This window comes from Carcharodon carcharias, chromosome 11, assembly GCF_017639515.1.
Source record: "Carcharodon carcharias isolate sCarCar2 chromosome 11, sCarCar2.pri, whole genome shotgun sequence".
Lineage (NCBI taxonomy): Eukaryota > Metazoa > Chordata > Chondrichthyes > Lamniformes > Lamnidae > Carcharodon > Carcharodon carcharias.
This window is the reverse complement of record NC_054477.1, coordinates 82,688,010-82,700,908: the sequence shown is the minus strand read 5'-3', so window position 1 is coordinate 82,700,908 and position 12,899 is coordinate 82,688,010. Positions and strand designations below refer to the sequence as shown.

At 46.5% G+C, this 12,899-nt stretch overlaps 1 protein-coding gene across 1 annotated transcript in view; it reads right to left on the bottom strand.

Moving 5' to 3' along the window:
* Window positions 1–3,317, bottom strand: part of ddias (DNA damage-induced apoptosis suppressor) — a 37,878-nt gene extending 34,561 nt beyond the window's left edge. Inside the window, exon 1 of the mRNA XM_041199887.1 lies at window positions 3,201–3,317. Coding sequence (XP_041055821.1) covers window positions 3,201–3,216 — 16 coding nt within the window. The 5' untranslated portion in view covers window positions 3,217–3,317. The remainder of the gene's footprint in view (window positions 1–3,200) is intronic.
* Between the last annotated feature and the right edge of the window lie 9,582 nt (window positions 3,318–12,899).

Sequence of the window (12,899 nt, the reverse complement as noted above, 5' to 3'; positions counted from 1 at the left end):
GTGTGGAGTACACATTCCATCAGGTTTCAACTGTTGAAGATTTTAAAATATAACATTTTAAGATTACTTGTTTTTAATAACTTTCCTTTTTTCTTTATCTCTTAATTTGATCTTTCTCTCCTTATTTTTCTTTCGATACTTTATTTAACATTGAATTCACCCATTTGAATTTACAATTCCTTCTTAGTCCAAGTTAATTTCACAATCTTTCAATATGGATTAGCAAAACTATAGCTGCTTGCCCAGTTCAGATTCCAGACATCCAGGTTCACTTTCCACTGGGTTATCAGCATACACGTTCAGTAAATTGCCATACAAAAAAATTTAAGATCCTAAACATGCAAGGGCTGGTCTAACCAACAGCAGACCCTATTAGATGCCCCGCCATACAAAATTATGCCCCACTATGGTGGTCACCCAGACAAAACCATGGAATGTGGAACTCAATACCAGACTCTCAATTTACAAAGGGGGCATCACAGCAAAATACTCAGCTACTCTTGATACAATTAACTAGCTTAACCTGAATGTAAAATTATAGTTTTTTCTCTTTCTTCAGATGTTAAGGATCGCAAGCTCCAACAACTCGAGTGCTGATGCCATTCTGGATCCTTCCTCCCTTCTCTTCCCTTTGAGCCCACTTCTTCATCTAATCTTGCTGCTTGCTGTGTATTCACGATACTCTCTGACCTTCCTCTGATCTGTCCTTAGCAAAGGACTCAGCTTTATTCCATCATGCCCTCACCTTAATAAATTTCAAGCTTGGTATCTTCTTCCATCACCTTCACCTCACTTCTTTGGGCAGGGCCCATCCCACTCCTCCACCCCACTCATCTCCAATATGATCTCTCCCTCTGTCCTCTCAATCCGCTTTTGATCTTTTCACTGAGAATTGCCAGCCTGACATCAGCCATTTCAATTTCTCTGCTCCCCTCACTCACTCTAACCTGTCTCCTTCTGAATTTCTGCACTCCATTCTCCCAGGTCTAACCCTGACATTGTTATCAAACCTGCTGACAAAGGGGTGTTGTTGTCTGGTGAACTGACCTCTACCTTTCAAAGACTGAATGCCAACTCTCTGGCATTTCCCTCTATCTCCCCCGGACCATGACCCCACCACCAAACATCAAGCTATCCTTTCCAGAACAGTCACCGACCTCATCTCCTGCAGTGATCTTCCCACCTCTTCATTCCCCAACCCTGTACAGATCACTTCTCACTGCTGCCCAAGATTTATAAACTGGACTACCCTGGTAGATCTATCGTTGCTGTTCCTGCCCTACTGAACTGATTTGTCCTACCTTAACTCTATTTTTTCTCCCCTTGTCAAGTCTCCCCCTACCTACATCCATGACTATTCTGATGCCCTCCATCACTTTTAAAGTTTCCAATTTCCTGGCCCTAACCGTCTCTTCTTTACCATGGCCGTCCAATCTTTCTACACCTCCATCCTTCACCAGGATTGTTTGACAGCTCCCTCTCCTTCGTCGAATGGAGGCCAAACCACTCTCCTCTGTCTGACTGAGCTGGTTCTCACTCTGAACAACTTCTCCTTCAACTCCACTCACTTCCCCCAAATGAAAGATGTTGCTATGGGTACCTGCGTGGTCCTAGCTATGCCTGCATTTTAGTAAGCTACATCAAACAATTCATGTTCTCATTCTACTCAGGGCTCCCTCCCTCAATTCTTTTTCCATTACATTGATGATTGTATCCGTGCTGTTTCCTTCTTTTGCACTGAATTGGAAAACTTTATCAACTGTTCTTCCACCCTTATCTCAGTTTCACATGGTCCATCTCCGACTCTTCCTTTCCCTTGCTTGACTTCTCTGTCTCCATTTCTGGCAATAAGAAATCAATTAATATTCACTATTAGCTCAATGATTCCCAAAGCTATCTCAACAGCACTTCCTCATCCTGTAAGGACTCCATTTCATTTTCCCAGTTCTTCTGTCTCCATCATATCTGTTCTGATGAGGCAACCTTCCACAACAGTGCTTCTGAGATATCATCTTTTTCCTTCAATCGAAGATTCCTCCCCCTGCCACCTGACCATCACCACCCCCCCCCCCCCACCCCCCCCGCCCCCGCCCAATAGCTAAACAGGGCCGTCAGTCGTGTCCGCCACACTTCTCTCACCCCTTCCTCTTCCTCCCAGAGCCATAATAGGGCTCTTGTCCTCACCTTCCATCCCACCAACTTCCATATTCAGTAGGTCATTTTTTTGCCACTTCCACACTTTCAGGATGATGCCACCACCAAAAACACCTTCCCCTCCCTACCCCTTTCAGCATTCCAAAGGGACCATTCCCTCTGTAATCCACTCCTCAGTCACCCCCAACACCTCACCCCCTTCCCACAGCACCTTTCCATACAAATGCAAGAGATGTAACACCTGCCCTTTTACATCCTCTTTCTTCATCATCCGAGGTCCCAAATGCTCTTTCCGTGTGAAAGTGATTTACATGTACTTCTTTCAATTTGGAATATTATATCCACTGCTCACAGTTGGTCTCCTCTAAATCAGGAAAACCAAATGTAGATTGAGTGACCGCTTTGCAGAACACCTCCATTCTGTCTGCAAGCATGATCCCAAACTTCCAGGGTCTTGCTATTTTACTTGTCTATCTTGCTCTCATGCTGATATTTCTGTCCTCAGCCTATTGCACTGTTCCAGTGAGGTTCAACATAAGCATTAGGACTTTGAATTAGGCACTTTTCAGCCATCTGGACTCAACTTTGAGTTAAACAATTTCAGGCCAAAATCTTGGTGCCCATTTTATTTCCTTTTCTTTGATTTTTCTCTTTCTATTAACAGCACACCTGCTCTAGGCACATCTTTTATTCCTTTTCTTGTCCCATCTCCATTCCCTTTGGGTCTGGAAAACGAACTCATTATTAAATCTCCCCTGGCTTTTACCCTAGCACAGACCTTCCTTCTATCCTTGCTCAAAACCTATTATATCTCTAACTTCCAAGTTCTAATGGAAGGTCACAGACCTGAAATGTTAACTCAGTTTCTCTCTCTCTAACACAATTGCTGCCATAACTGCTGAGTATTTCCAACATTTTCTGTTTTCATTTCAGATTTCCAGCAACCGCAGGATTCTGTTTTTGGCAAAATTATAGTTGCTGCTGTCCATCCACCATAAGGGGGAGAGACAGAGGGTCTGTGCATTTCAACACCAGTTAACACTCACTGTGATTCTTGTACATTACTTTAGCCGCCGTTTTTAATTAGTCTTTTTTCTGAAAATCCCGCCGGAAATGATCCATCCAATGAGATTGTTCTTCTGTCCGTCGCCTTTTGAGTTCCCGGAAGCTTAGTCTCGGAGTCAATAGTCCGGGCGGATTCCGTTCCGGGTCTCAGTCTTTGAATTTACAGAAGAGTGGGTGGGAGTCGCAAATTGGCGTTGGGGTTTGGATAAATATATTTCCTGCCGAACAGGTGATGGGTCGGTGTTAACCGCCGAAGAGTTGGTTGCTGACGGTGTTTGTAGGATGTTGGGGAGTTGGGGCCTGTCGAGGCAGTTCGTGACCTTAGTTAAGTGGAGCCTGTGAAGATCTGGATGAAGTCGAGTGTACAGTTCTTTCTTGTTAATCACTTTGACACTTGTTAAGATGCAGGATTGTCGGTGAGCTGAAGGGTGGGAAGCGGGGGACACCCACTTAGTTTGAGGAATGTTGTGGGCATTTACACTCAGAATTATTAAACTTTAATTTAATGTAATGGGTAAGAGTGGGACGCAGTGGAAATTAGTTGATGAGGTGGTCAGTGATGAGGTGGTCAGGGATACGCAGAACTAGTTCGATAAAATATCTAAAACAAAAACAGAATTACCTGGAAAAACTCAGCAGGTCTGGCAGCATCGGCAGAGAAGAAAAGAGTTGACGTTTCGAGTCCTCATGGCCCTTCAACAGAACTGATAAACCGATAAAATATCTACATGGTTGTAACTCTGGGATAAAACTGAACTTGAATAAATGGCTCAGAAGAGAAAAAATGGGAAAACACTTACACCGTGAATGATACGGAGAAATTGAATGAGATCTTGCCATATTCGTACGCTCTACTTAGCATCCAATTATAGAAGAGTACCAACCAACAGAGGAAGTTAAATAGTTAATTATGTAACTAAATCGTACAAGTTCCATGTAGTTGTGCTTCAACAGCTCAGAACGCACACAAAATGGAACCTTTGCCCTTTCCAATTGCGTTTGAGAAGATGGAGGTGATGCATTGCAATCTGTGTGGTGTGGCTACATCCACAGTGCTCTTCTGTATGGAGTTTCAGGATTTTAACCCAGCGATGATACATTTCCAATTCAGAATGATGTATGACTCAGAACTTGCAGATGGTAGTTTTCCCATGTACCTGCTGCCCTTGTCCTAGGTGGTAGAACTCATGGTTCGGAACTAAAGAAGGCATGGCAAGTGTGTCTTGTAGATGGTCCACACTGCATTCACAGTGCACTGGTGGAGAAGGTGTGTGTGTTTGAGACTGGATAGGTGCTAATCAGGTGTGGTGCTATGTCCTGGATGGTATTGAACTTAAGTGTTGTAGATGGTGGAAAGGCTTTGAGGATTCAGGAAATGAGTTAGTTACTGCAGAATGACCAGCCTCTGACCTGATGTTATAGCCAAAGCATTTAAGTGGTTCATCCAATTCAGTTTCTGGTCAGTGGTGACCCCCAGAATAGTGATGGTGGGTGATTAATTTATGGTAATTCCATTGAAAGCCAAGGGGAGGTGGGTCGATCCTCATTTATTAAAGGTGGTCATTTACCTGGCATTTGTGTGGCATGAATGTTAGTTGCTACTTATTATGTCTTAATATTGCCCAGGTCATGCTGCATTTGGGCATGGACTAATTCATTATCTTAGGAATAGCAAGTGGAGCTAAACACTGTGCAATCATCAGTGAGCATCCCACTTCTGACCTTAAGGTGTAAGGGAGCTCGTTAATGGAGGGCAATTAGGGATGGGTGATAAATGCTGGCCTAGCCCACAATGCCCACATCCCATGAATGAATAAAAAAAAAGCTGAAGATGGTCAGGCCAGATGTTAATTGTACATTAATTGTGCTTAATTGTAGGCAGATTGTGGGCATTAAGACTGGGTCTATGGCAAGGGGAGAGAGCCAACAGTAGGATAAACCCTACTTGACCTTGTTCTCACCAATCTACCTGTTGCAGATGCATCTGTCCATGTCAGTATTGGTAGGAGTGACCATCATATAGTCCTTGTGGAGACAAAGTCCTGTCTTCACATTGAGGATATTCCCCATTGTGTTGTGTGGCACTACCACCGTGCTAAATGGGATAGATTTCAAACAGATGTAGCAACTCAAAACTGGGCATCCATGAGGCTCTCTGGGCCATCAGCAGCAGCATAATTGTATACCGCCACGTTCTGTAACCTCATGGCCTGGCATATCCCCCACTCTACCATTACCATAAAGCTGGGGAATCAATCCTGGTTCAATGAAGAGTGCAGCATGAGCCATACCTAAAAATAAGTTGTCAACCTGGTGAAGCTACAACACAGGACTACATGAATGCCAAACAGCAGAAGGAGCATGTGATACACAGCTAAGCGATCCCACAACCAATGGATCAGACTTAAGTTCTGCTGTCCTGCCACATCCAATTGTGAACATGGCCGGTGGGCAATTCAACAACTCACTCAAGGAGGAGACTCTGCAAATATCTCCATCCTCAATGATGGAGGAGCCCAGCACATCAGTGCAAAAGATAAGGCTGATGCATTTGCAAACCATCTTCAGCCAAAAGTACTGAGTGGGTGATCCATCTTAGTCCCTTGCTGAGGTCTCCAGCATCTCACATGCTGGTCTTCAGCCAATTCAATTCATGGCATGTGATATCAAGAAATGGCTGAAGGGGCTGGATACTGCAAAGACTTTAGGCCCTGACAACATTCCGGCAATAGTACTGAAGACTTATGCTCCAGATCTAGCTGTGCCCTAGCCAAACTATTCCAGTTTAGTTACAACACTGGAGTCTACCTGGCAATGTGGAAAATTGCCCGGTTATGTCCTGCCCACAAAAAACAGGGCAAATACAAACCGGACGATTACTGACCCATCAGTCTGCTTTCGATCATCAGCATAGTGATGGGAGGGATCATCGACAATGTTAATCAAGCGGCATTTACTCATCAGTAACTTGCTCACTGATACTGGGTTCCGCCAGGGCCATTCAGCTCCTGACTTCATAGCCTTGATCCAAACATGGACAAAAGAGCTGAACTCATAAGGTGAGAGTGATTGCCTTTGACATCAAGACAGCATTTGGCCAAGCATAGCACCATTGAGTCCTCACAAAACTGGAGTCAATTGGGAATCAGGAGGAAAACTCTTTACTGGTTGGAGTCATACCTAGCACAGAGGAAGAAGGTTGTGGTTTTGAGGTCAATCATCTCAGACCCAGGACATCACTACAGGAGTTCCTCAGGATAGTGTCCTAGGCCCAGTCATCTTCAGCTGCTTCATCAATGACCTTCCCTCCATCTTAAGATTTGAAATGGGGATGTTTGCTGATTGTGCAATGTTCAGCACCATTTGTGACTCCTCAGATACTGAAGCAGTCTGTGCCCATATGCAGCAAGACCTGGACAATATGCAGGCTTAGGCTGATAAGTGGTAAATAATATTCATGCCACACAAGTGCCAGGCAGTGATCATCTCCAACAAGATAGAATCCAACCATCTTCCCTTGAAGATGGTTCACTGGCATTACAGTTGCTGAATCCCCTGCTATCAACAGCCTGGGAGTTACCATTGACAGGAACCTGAACTGGACCAGCCATAACAATAGTGGCTACAAGAGCAGGTCAGCGGCTGGGAATTCTGCAGTAATTAACTCCTGACTCCCCAAACCTTGCCCACCATCTACAAGGCACAAGTCAGGAGTGTGATGGAATACTCTTCGTTTTCCTGGATGAATGCAGCTCCAACAACACCTTGAAGCTTGACACTATCCAGAACAAAGCAATCTGTTTGACTGGCACCCTATCCACCACCTTTTAACATTCAATTCCTCCACCACTGATGCATAATGGTAGCAGTGTGTACCATTTACAAGATGCATTGCAACAACTTAACAAGGCTCCTTTGACAGCACCTTCCAAAACTGTGACCTCTACCACCTAGAAGGGCAGCAGATGCATGGGAACACTACCACCTTCAAGTTCCCCTTCAAGTCGCACACCATCCTGACTTGAAACTATATCCCCAATCCTTCGCTTTTGCTCGTCAAAATCCTGGACCTCCCTCCCTAACAGCACTATGGGTGTGCCTACACCACATGGATTGTAGTGGTTCAAGAGTGTGGCTCACCACCTCTTCTCAAGTGCAATTAAGGTGGGCAATCGCCCACATCCCATGAAAGAATAAAACAAAAATACGGATTCACTTGTTTCCCTTAAATAGACACTGACTTAAAATATGGTTGGGTTAGGAGGTGCATGCTTGTAATGTGTGAATGTGGAGAAGAGTGTATAAAGGTTAGCTCCTGTTGTATCCTGTACCAAAACAAAAACAAAATTACCTGGAAAAACTCAGCAGGTCTGGCAGCATCGGCGGAGAAGAAAAGAGTTGACGTTTCGAGTCCTCATGACCCTTCAACAGAACTGGGTGAATCCAAAGAGAGGGGTGAAATATAAGCAGGTTTAAGGTGGGTGGGGGGAGAGAAGTGGAGGGGGTGGTGTGGTTATAGGGACAAGCAAATAGTGATAGGAGCAGATAATCAAAAGATGTCACAGACAAAAGAACACAGGTGTTGAAGTATTCAACACCTCTGTGTTCTTTTGAGTGACATCTTTTGATTATTTGCTCCTATCACTGCTTGCTTGTCCCTATAACCACACCACCCCCCACCCCCACCTTAAACCATCTTATATTTCACCCCTCTCCTTGGATTCACCCAGCTCTGTTGAAGAGTCATGAGGACTCGAAACGTCAACTCTTCACCGCCGATGCTGCCAGACCTGCTGAGTTTTTCCAGGTAATTCTGTTTTTGTTTTGGATTTCCAGCATCCGCAGTTTTTTTGTTTTTTTTGTATCCTGTACCAACTGGCTTTCTGGAAGAGAACAGTCAGTGCCAGATCGGTAATGACCACTGCACATTTCTTATGGAGACGAAGTCCCGTCAACATATTGTGTGACACTACCACCATGCTAAATGAAATGTATTACTAGATCTGTTTGAAATTTAAGACTGGGAAACTATGAGGCTGTGGGCCATCAGCAGCAGCAGCAGCAGAATGTACACAATCTGTAACCTCACTCGAGCTCCGGCATATCCCAACTCTACCATTACACCCAAGCCAGGGGATCAACCCAGCTTGGGCTGGCAAGTGGCAAGTAAAATTCGCGCCTCAAGTGCCAGACAATTACCATCTCCAACAACAGAGAATCTATCGCCCCTTGACATTCAATGGAATTACCATCGCTGGATCCCCCACTATCAATATCCTGGAGTTACCATTGACCAGAAACTGAACTGGACTAGCCATATAAATACTGTGGCTACAACAGCAGTTCAGAGGCTAGGAATCCTGCTACGAGTAACTTACCTCCTGACTCCCCAAAACCTATCCACCATTTACAAGGCACAAGTCAGGAGTGTGATGGAATAATCCCCACTTGCCTGGATGAGTGCAGCTCCAACAACACTCAAGCAGCTTGATGCTGTCCAGGACGAAGTAGCCCATTTGATTGGCACCCCTTCCATAAACATTCACTCCCTCCACCATCGATGAACATTGACAGCAGTGTGTACCATCCACAAGATGCATTGCAGAAACTCTGCAAGGCTCCTGAGGCAGCTCCTTACAAATACATGACTGCTACCATCTAGAAGGACAAGGGCAGCAGATACATGGGATTACCACCACCTGAAAGTTCCCCTCCAAACCACTCACCATCCTGACTTGGAAATATATTGCTGTTCCTTCACTGTCACTGAGTCAAAATCCCTAACAGCATTGTGGGTGTACCTACACCACAGGGACTGCAGCATTTCAAGAAGGCAGCTCACTAATACCTTCTCCAAGGACAATTAGGGATGGGCAATAAATGCTAGCCCAGCCAGTGATGCCCACATTCTGTAAATGAATTTAAAAAAAAAAAAATTTGGAGAAATATCTGCTGATCCTGCTGCCTGGGTCCGAGAATAGAGAGAGTGAGAGTGTGTGAATGAGCCTGAAAAAGAGATTAAGTTGCTTTGCTGCTGAATCCCCATGTTGAGAGGGAGAGAGACAACAGCCAGAATTATCAGTATCTGCTTCAGTGGAGAGAGAGGAAGAAAGAGAGAGGCCAATTCTTTCAGGAAGAGGTGGATGCTTGATGCATTTTTTAATTGAAGACTGTTATTTTTAGGTGAAGGGAGGAAAGAAGATGGTGACTAGAAGATTGTGAGGAATGTTGGTCTGTGCACCTGAAAATTATCTAGGCTTCTAGGCTGTGCACACATAAACCTCTCTCTCTCAGTGCCAAGCCCAGGACAACTGGAGCTGCCTAGTGAAGTTTTCTGTCATGCCATCAATAAGGTCTGTGGAGGAGTATCCAGGCTGAACACTCTCTCTACCAGGAAGATCATTAGCAGAGACTTTGATAATCCCCAGAAGATGCAGCCTGCAGCACACATCCACTGAGCCTGACTTTTAAGTGGCAATCCTATCCTAAAATCTTCCTCCTTTCCTTCTCTTGTCTCTTTCCTTAAGAGGCAATTGACTTGACCTTTTAGTCTCTCTATTGATTATTGTTGTTTCTTTTGGCTTCCTCCATCTGTGCAATTCGATCTGCCATCCCAATTTAAGGCAGGGGTGGTTTGTCTTTTTCTGTGCATATGAAGATTGTTATCAGGCCTGAGACTTGGGAAGGATGTAACTCATGAAGCTTCAGTAGTGACTCCATCTTTGCCGATGGTGGGGTCTGCAAGGAGCTGCGCAGAAGTGGCTGCCTCTGCTGTGCCCACTGCTCCTGCAGCCCTTCACCATTCACTTTAATCACCAAAAGATGCAGGATAAAGAGCTACATGAAATCCAATATGACAGTCAAGGCATGCCTTGAAGCCATGGTTACAGTTGTCGGCCCTTTGGCCATTGTAGCCAACTTGAAAATGTACAGGAAGGCCATGTTCTTTTGAAGATAGAGCATGCGGTGTACCTGCCCCTTGGGGGTGGTGGGGGGTGGGGGGGGGGGGGGGGGGGGGGGCGCGGTTATTGTGTGTGGGACCCTCTTGAGGCCACTGCATAGTGATTAGTAATTTTAAAACATTCCCCCCCCCCCCGAGTTCCTTCTCCCTCATCTTGGTCAACTGGGAGAGGGGAGGTTGGGGATAGTGTTGTTTCTGCTTGGCTTCTGGGAGATTAACCTTGCAGTTTTTCTGAAGTTAGTGTGGGAGGAAGACGTGGAGAGCGTGTTCACTGTTCAGCACCAGGGGGCTGTCTTCTGGACGTTGGACAGTATATAGTTCCTCACCTGTAAGGAGGTGGGGTACATATGAGAAAACTGCTCCCTTCCCAGAGCACCAAAACCTCCCAGGCACATGAGGCTGGGGCTGCTGCCCCTTCCTCTATTTCCACATCTGAACCCTTGGGGGTGCAGTCAGCATTGGCAGCCAATGTCAGTGTGGATGGAGGAGGATGTCCTTGGTGGAAGGAAGGCATGGTAAGTGCCTCGAGAAATGAAGCGACCCTCCTGGATTGTGTGAGCCAGCTGTTAGTAACCCTGCGTGCGTCCCTGTGCCTGCATGCAATCCATTTGCAATTGCGCAGCTATACCCGAGCTTGAAACCATGCCCGCTTTGGTGGAACATATATTTTCTAAGGCTGGGCTTAACTGAGGGAGCGAGGAGAAAGAGTATGGAGCCTGAGGCCTTGACAAACATGGATGTCTTCCCTCCACTTCTCTCCAAGAAAAGGAGGAGTCGTTACTCCTCAAAAGCTGGGGAGAGCCCTGAAAAGGATTGTCTATCCATGAAAAAAGTGTTGCGACTTGGGAGACTGAGGTAGGTGATGAGGCTGAGCCTGCACAAGCACATGGTGATATCACTCAGGATCTGCTTGAGCTTGTAGAGGTTTCAAATAGAAAGGCTCCACATGCTGGGTCATTGTGTGGTAGGTGAGTCAGTTGCTGATGGTGACAACCAGTGGCTCGGTGGAGGATGCCAGGGATGATTTTGAGTCCATCGCCAGTGAGGAGGTAGAAACCCTTGTCCCCCCTACCAAGTCTCCCTTGTGGAAATCTGGGAATTCCTCGCCGACTGCTTGGGTCACCATGACATTGCCTAGCTGACCCTTGACTGATGATCGGAGCTGGCGCTGTTTGCCAGTCCGTTGGCTCTGGTGTCAAGAATGCGGGCATGGGCAAGGACGTGAGCTGACTTGAGCTGTGCCAGGTCAAGATGTTTCTAACCGGACTGAAGGATCATGAGCGACTCCACTCCCTCCCCAAAGTAATCCATCCGTGGTAGTTGCACCACACTCTTGTCATGAAGACAACCATAGCCAGCCTGAACGTAATGGCAGCATAGAGACACACCAACTTGCTCCTTAAGGAAGGGTGTATATGGTGCTTCCCACAGGAAGCCCACATCATTCTGGGACACCAAGCTTTGTGGCTCCTGGAGTGGCAAGGAATGGTCTGCATGAGCCAGTTTGCCTCCAATTCAGGCAGGCTGGCTATCATGCTGGGCCCCCATTTTCAGCTGGAGATCTTGGGGGGGGTCAAGAGCTTTCGCCAGGCTGCTTGTATCATCTCACTGCCCAGCTGGGGGATATGTCGCCGCACTTAGTGAATGTGTGCGCTCCCAGGCTAGCATGCAGCAAGCACGTTTCTTTGAAGAAGTGTCAGCTCACCTCGGCTGTATTGATGCTAGTGCCTACACATACTCAGTTGGGTGGGAGGATTTCAACGGCATCCCCGAGGTGAGGGTGCAGACTGGTGAAATTTCCACCTAGTGTCCAGCTTTTTCACTATTTGTGAGGTCTGGAGGAGGTCAGTCTAGAATTGACTGCCTTTCCATTTCTCAAGCGTACATCTCCAGCATTCTGCTGGTTTTGGTGAAGCCGGTGTTGTTCTCAGATCACTGCCTGATGTGGGCAGAGCTGGTTGAGCACCATGCATGAGCCGGGCCCACATATTGGCAGTTTCAAACCCTGCTGTTGCACGATGACCAGTTTTGGGACTTGTTCTGTTTGTTCTAGGCTGACTGGAGAAAGAAGCTGGGAGGGGCATCCATTTCTTGAGCCAAAGATGGGATGTGAGTATGGCTTATATCTGAATCATCCGTCAGAAATAAGCGAGGGAGTCGACAAGGTGGCTGAAGGCCAGTGGTTGGAGCTAGAGTCCCCTCTTATTCAGGCTGTCAAATACCCAGCCCAAGATACGTTTGTGAGGTCACAGATCTGGTTCCTCCAGGAACTGGATGGTGGCTCCCCCTTCCTCTACTCACTGGAAGAATGGCATGGGGTGTGTTAACAGCTCTTGGGGTTGCGGACCAGTGATGGATCCTTGCCTTCTGGTCCGGAAGCCGTCAGTGCCCAGGTAATTAAAGTGATCTGTTCTCTCTGGATCTGGCCAGCAAGGATATTTAGGGTTTTGTGGGAGGACCTGCTGAAGGTTGGCCCAGAGGACACTGAATAACACGATAGTTTTTACTCAACCTGGCAGAACTGACCAGTGCTCTTGACTGGCTGTGGAGGTGGGGGGTAAGTCCCTGAGGCTGGAGAGGCTGGAAAGGCTGACTGTGGAGTTCCACAGGGTTTTCTGGAATGTCCTGGGGGCAAATATGCACAACTTCTGGGGAAAGTCTGTTGATCGGGGACATGCCCCGCTCGGAGCGCAGGGCTGATATTGTCCTAGTGCCCAAG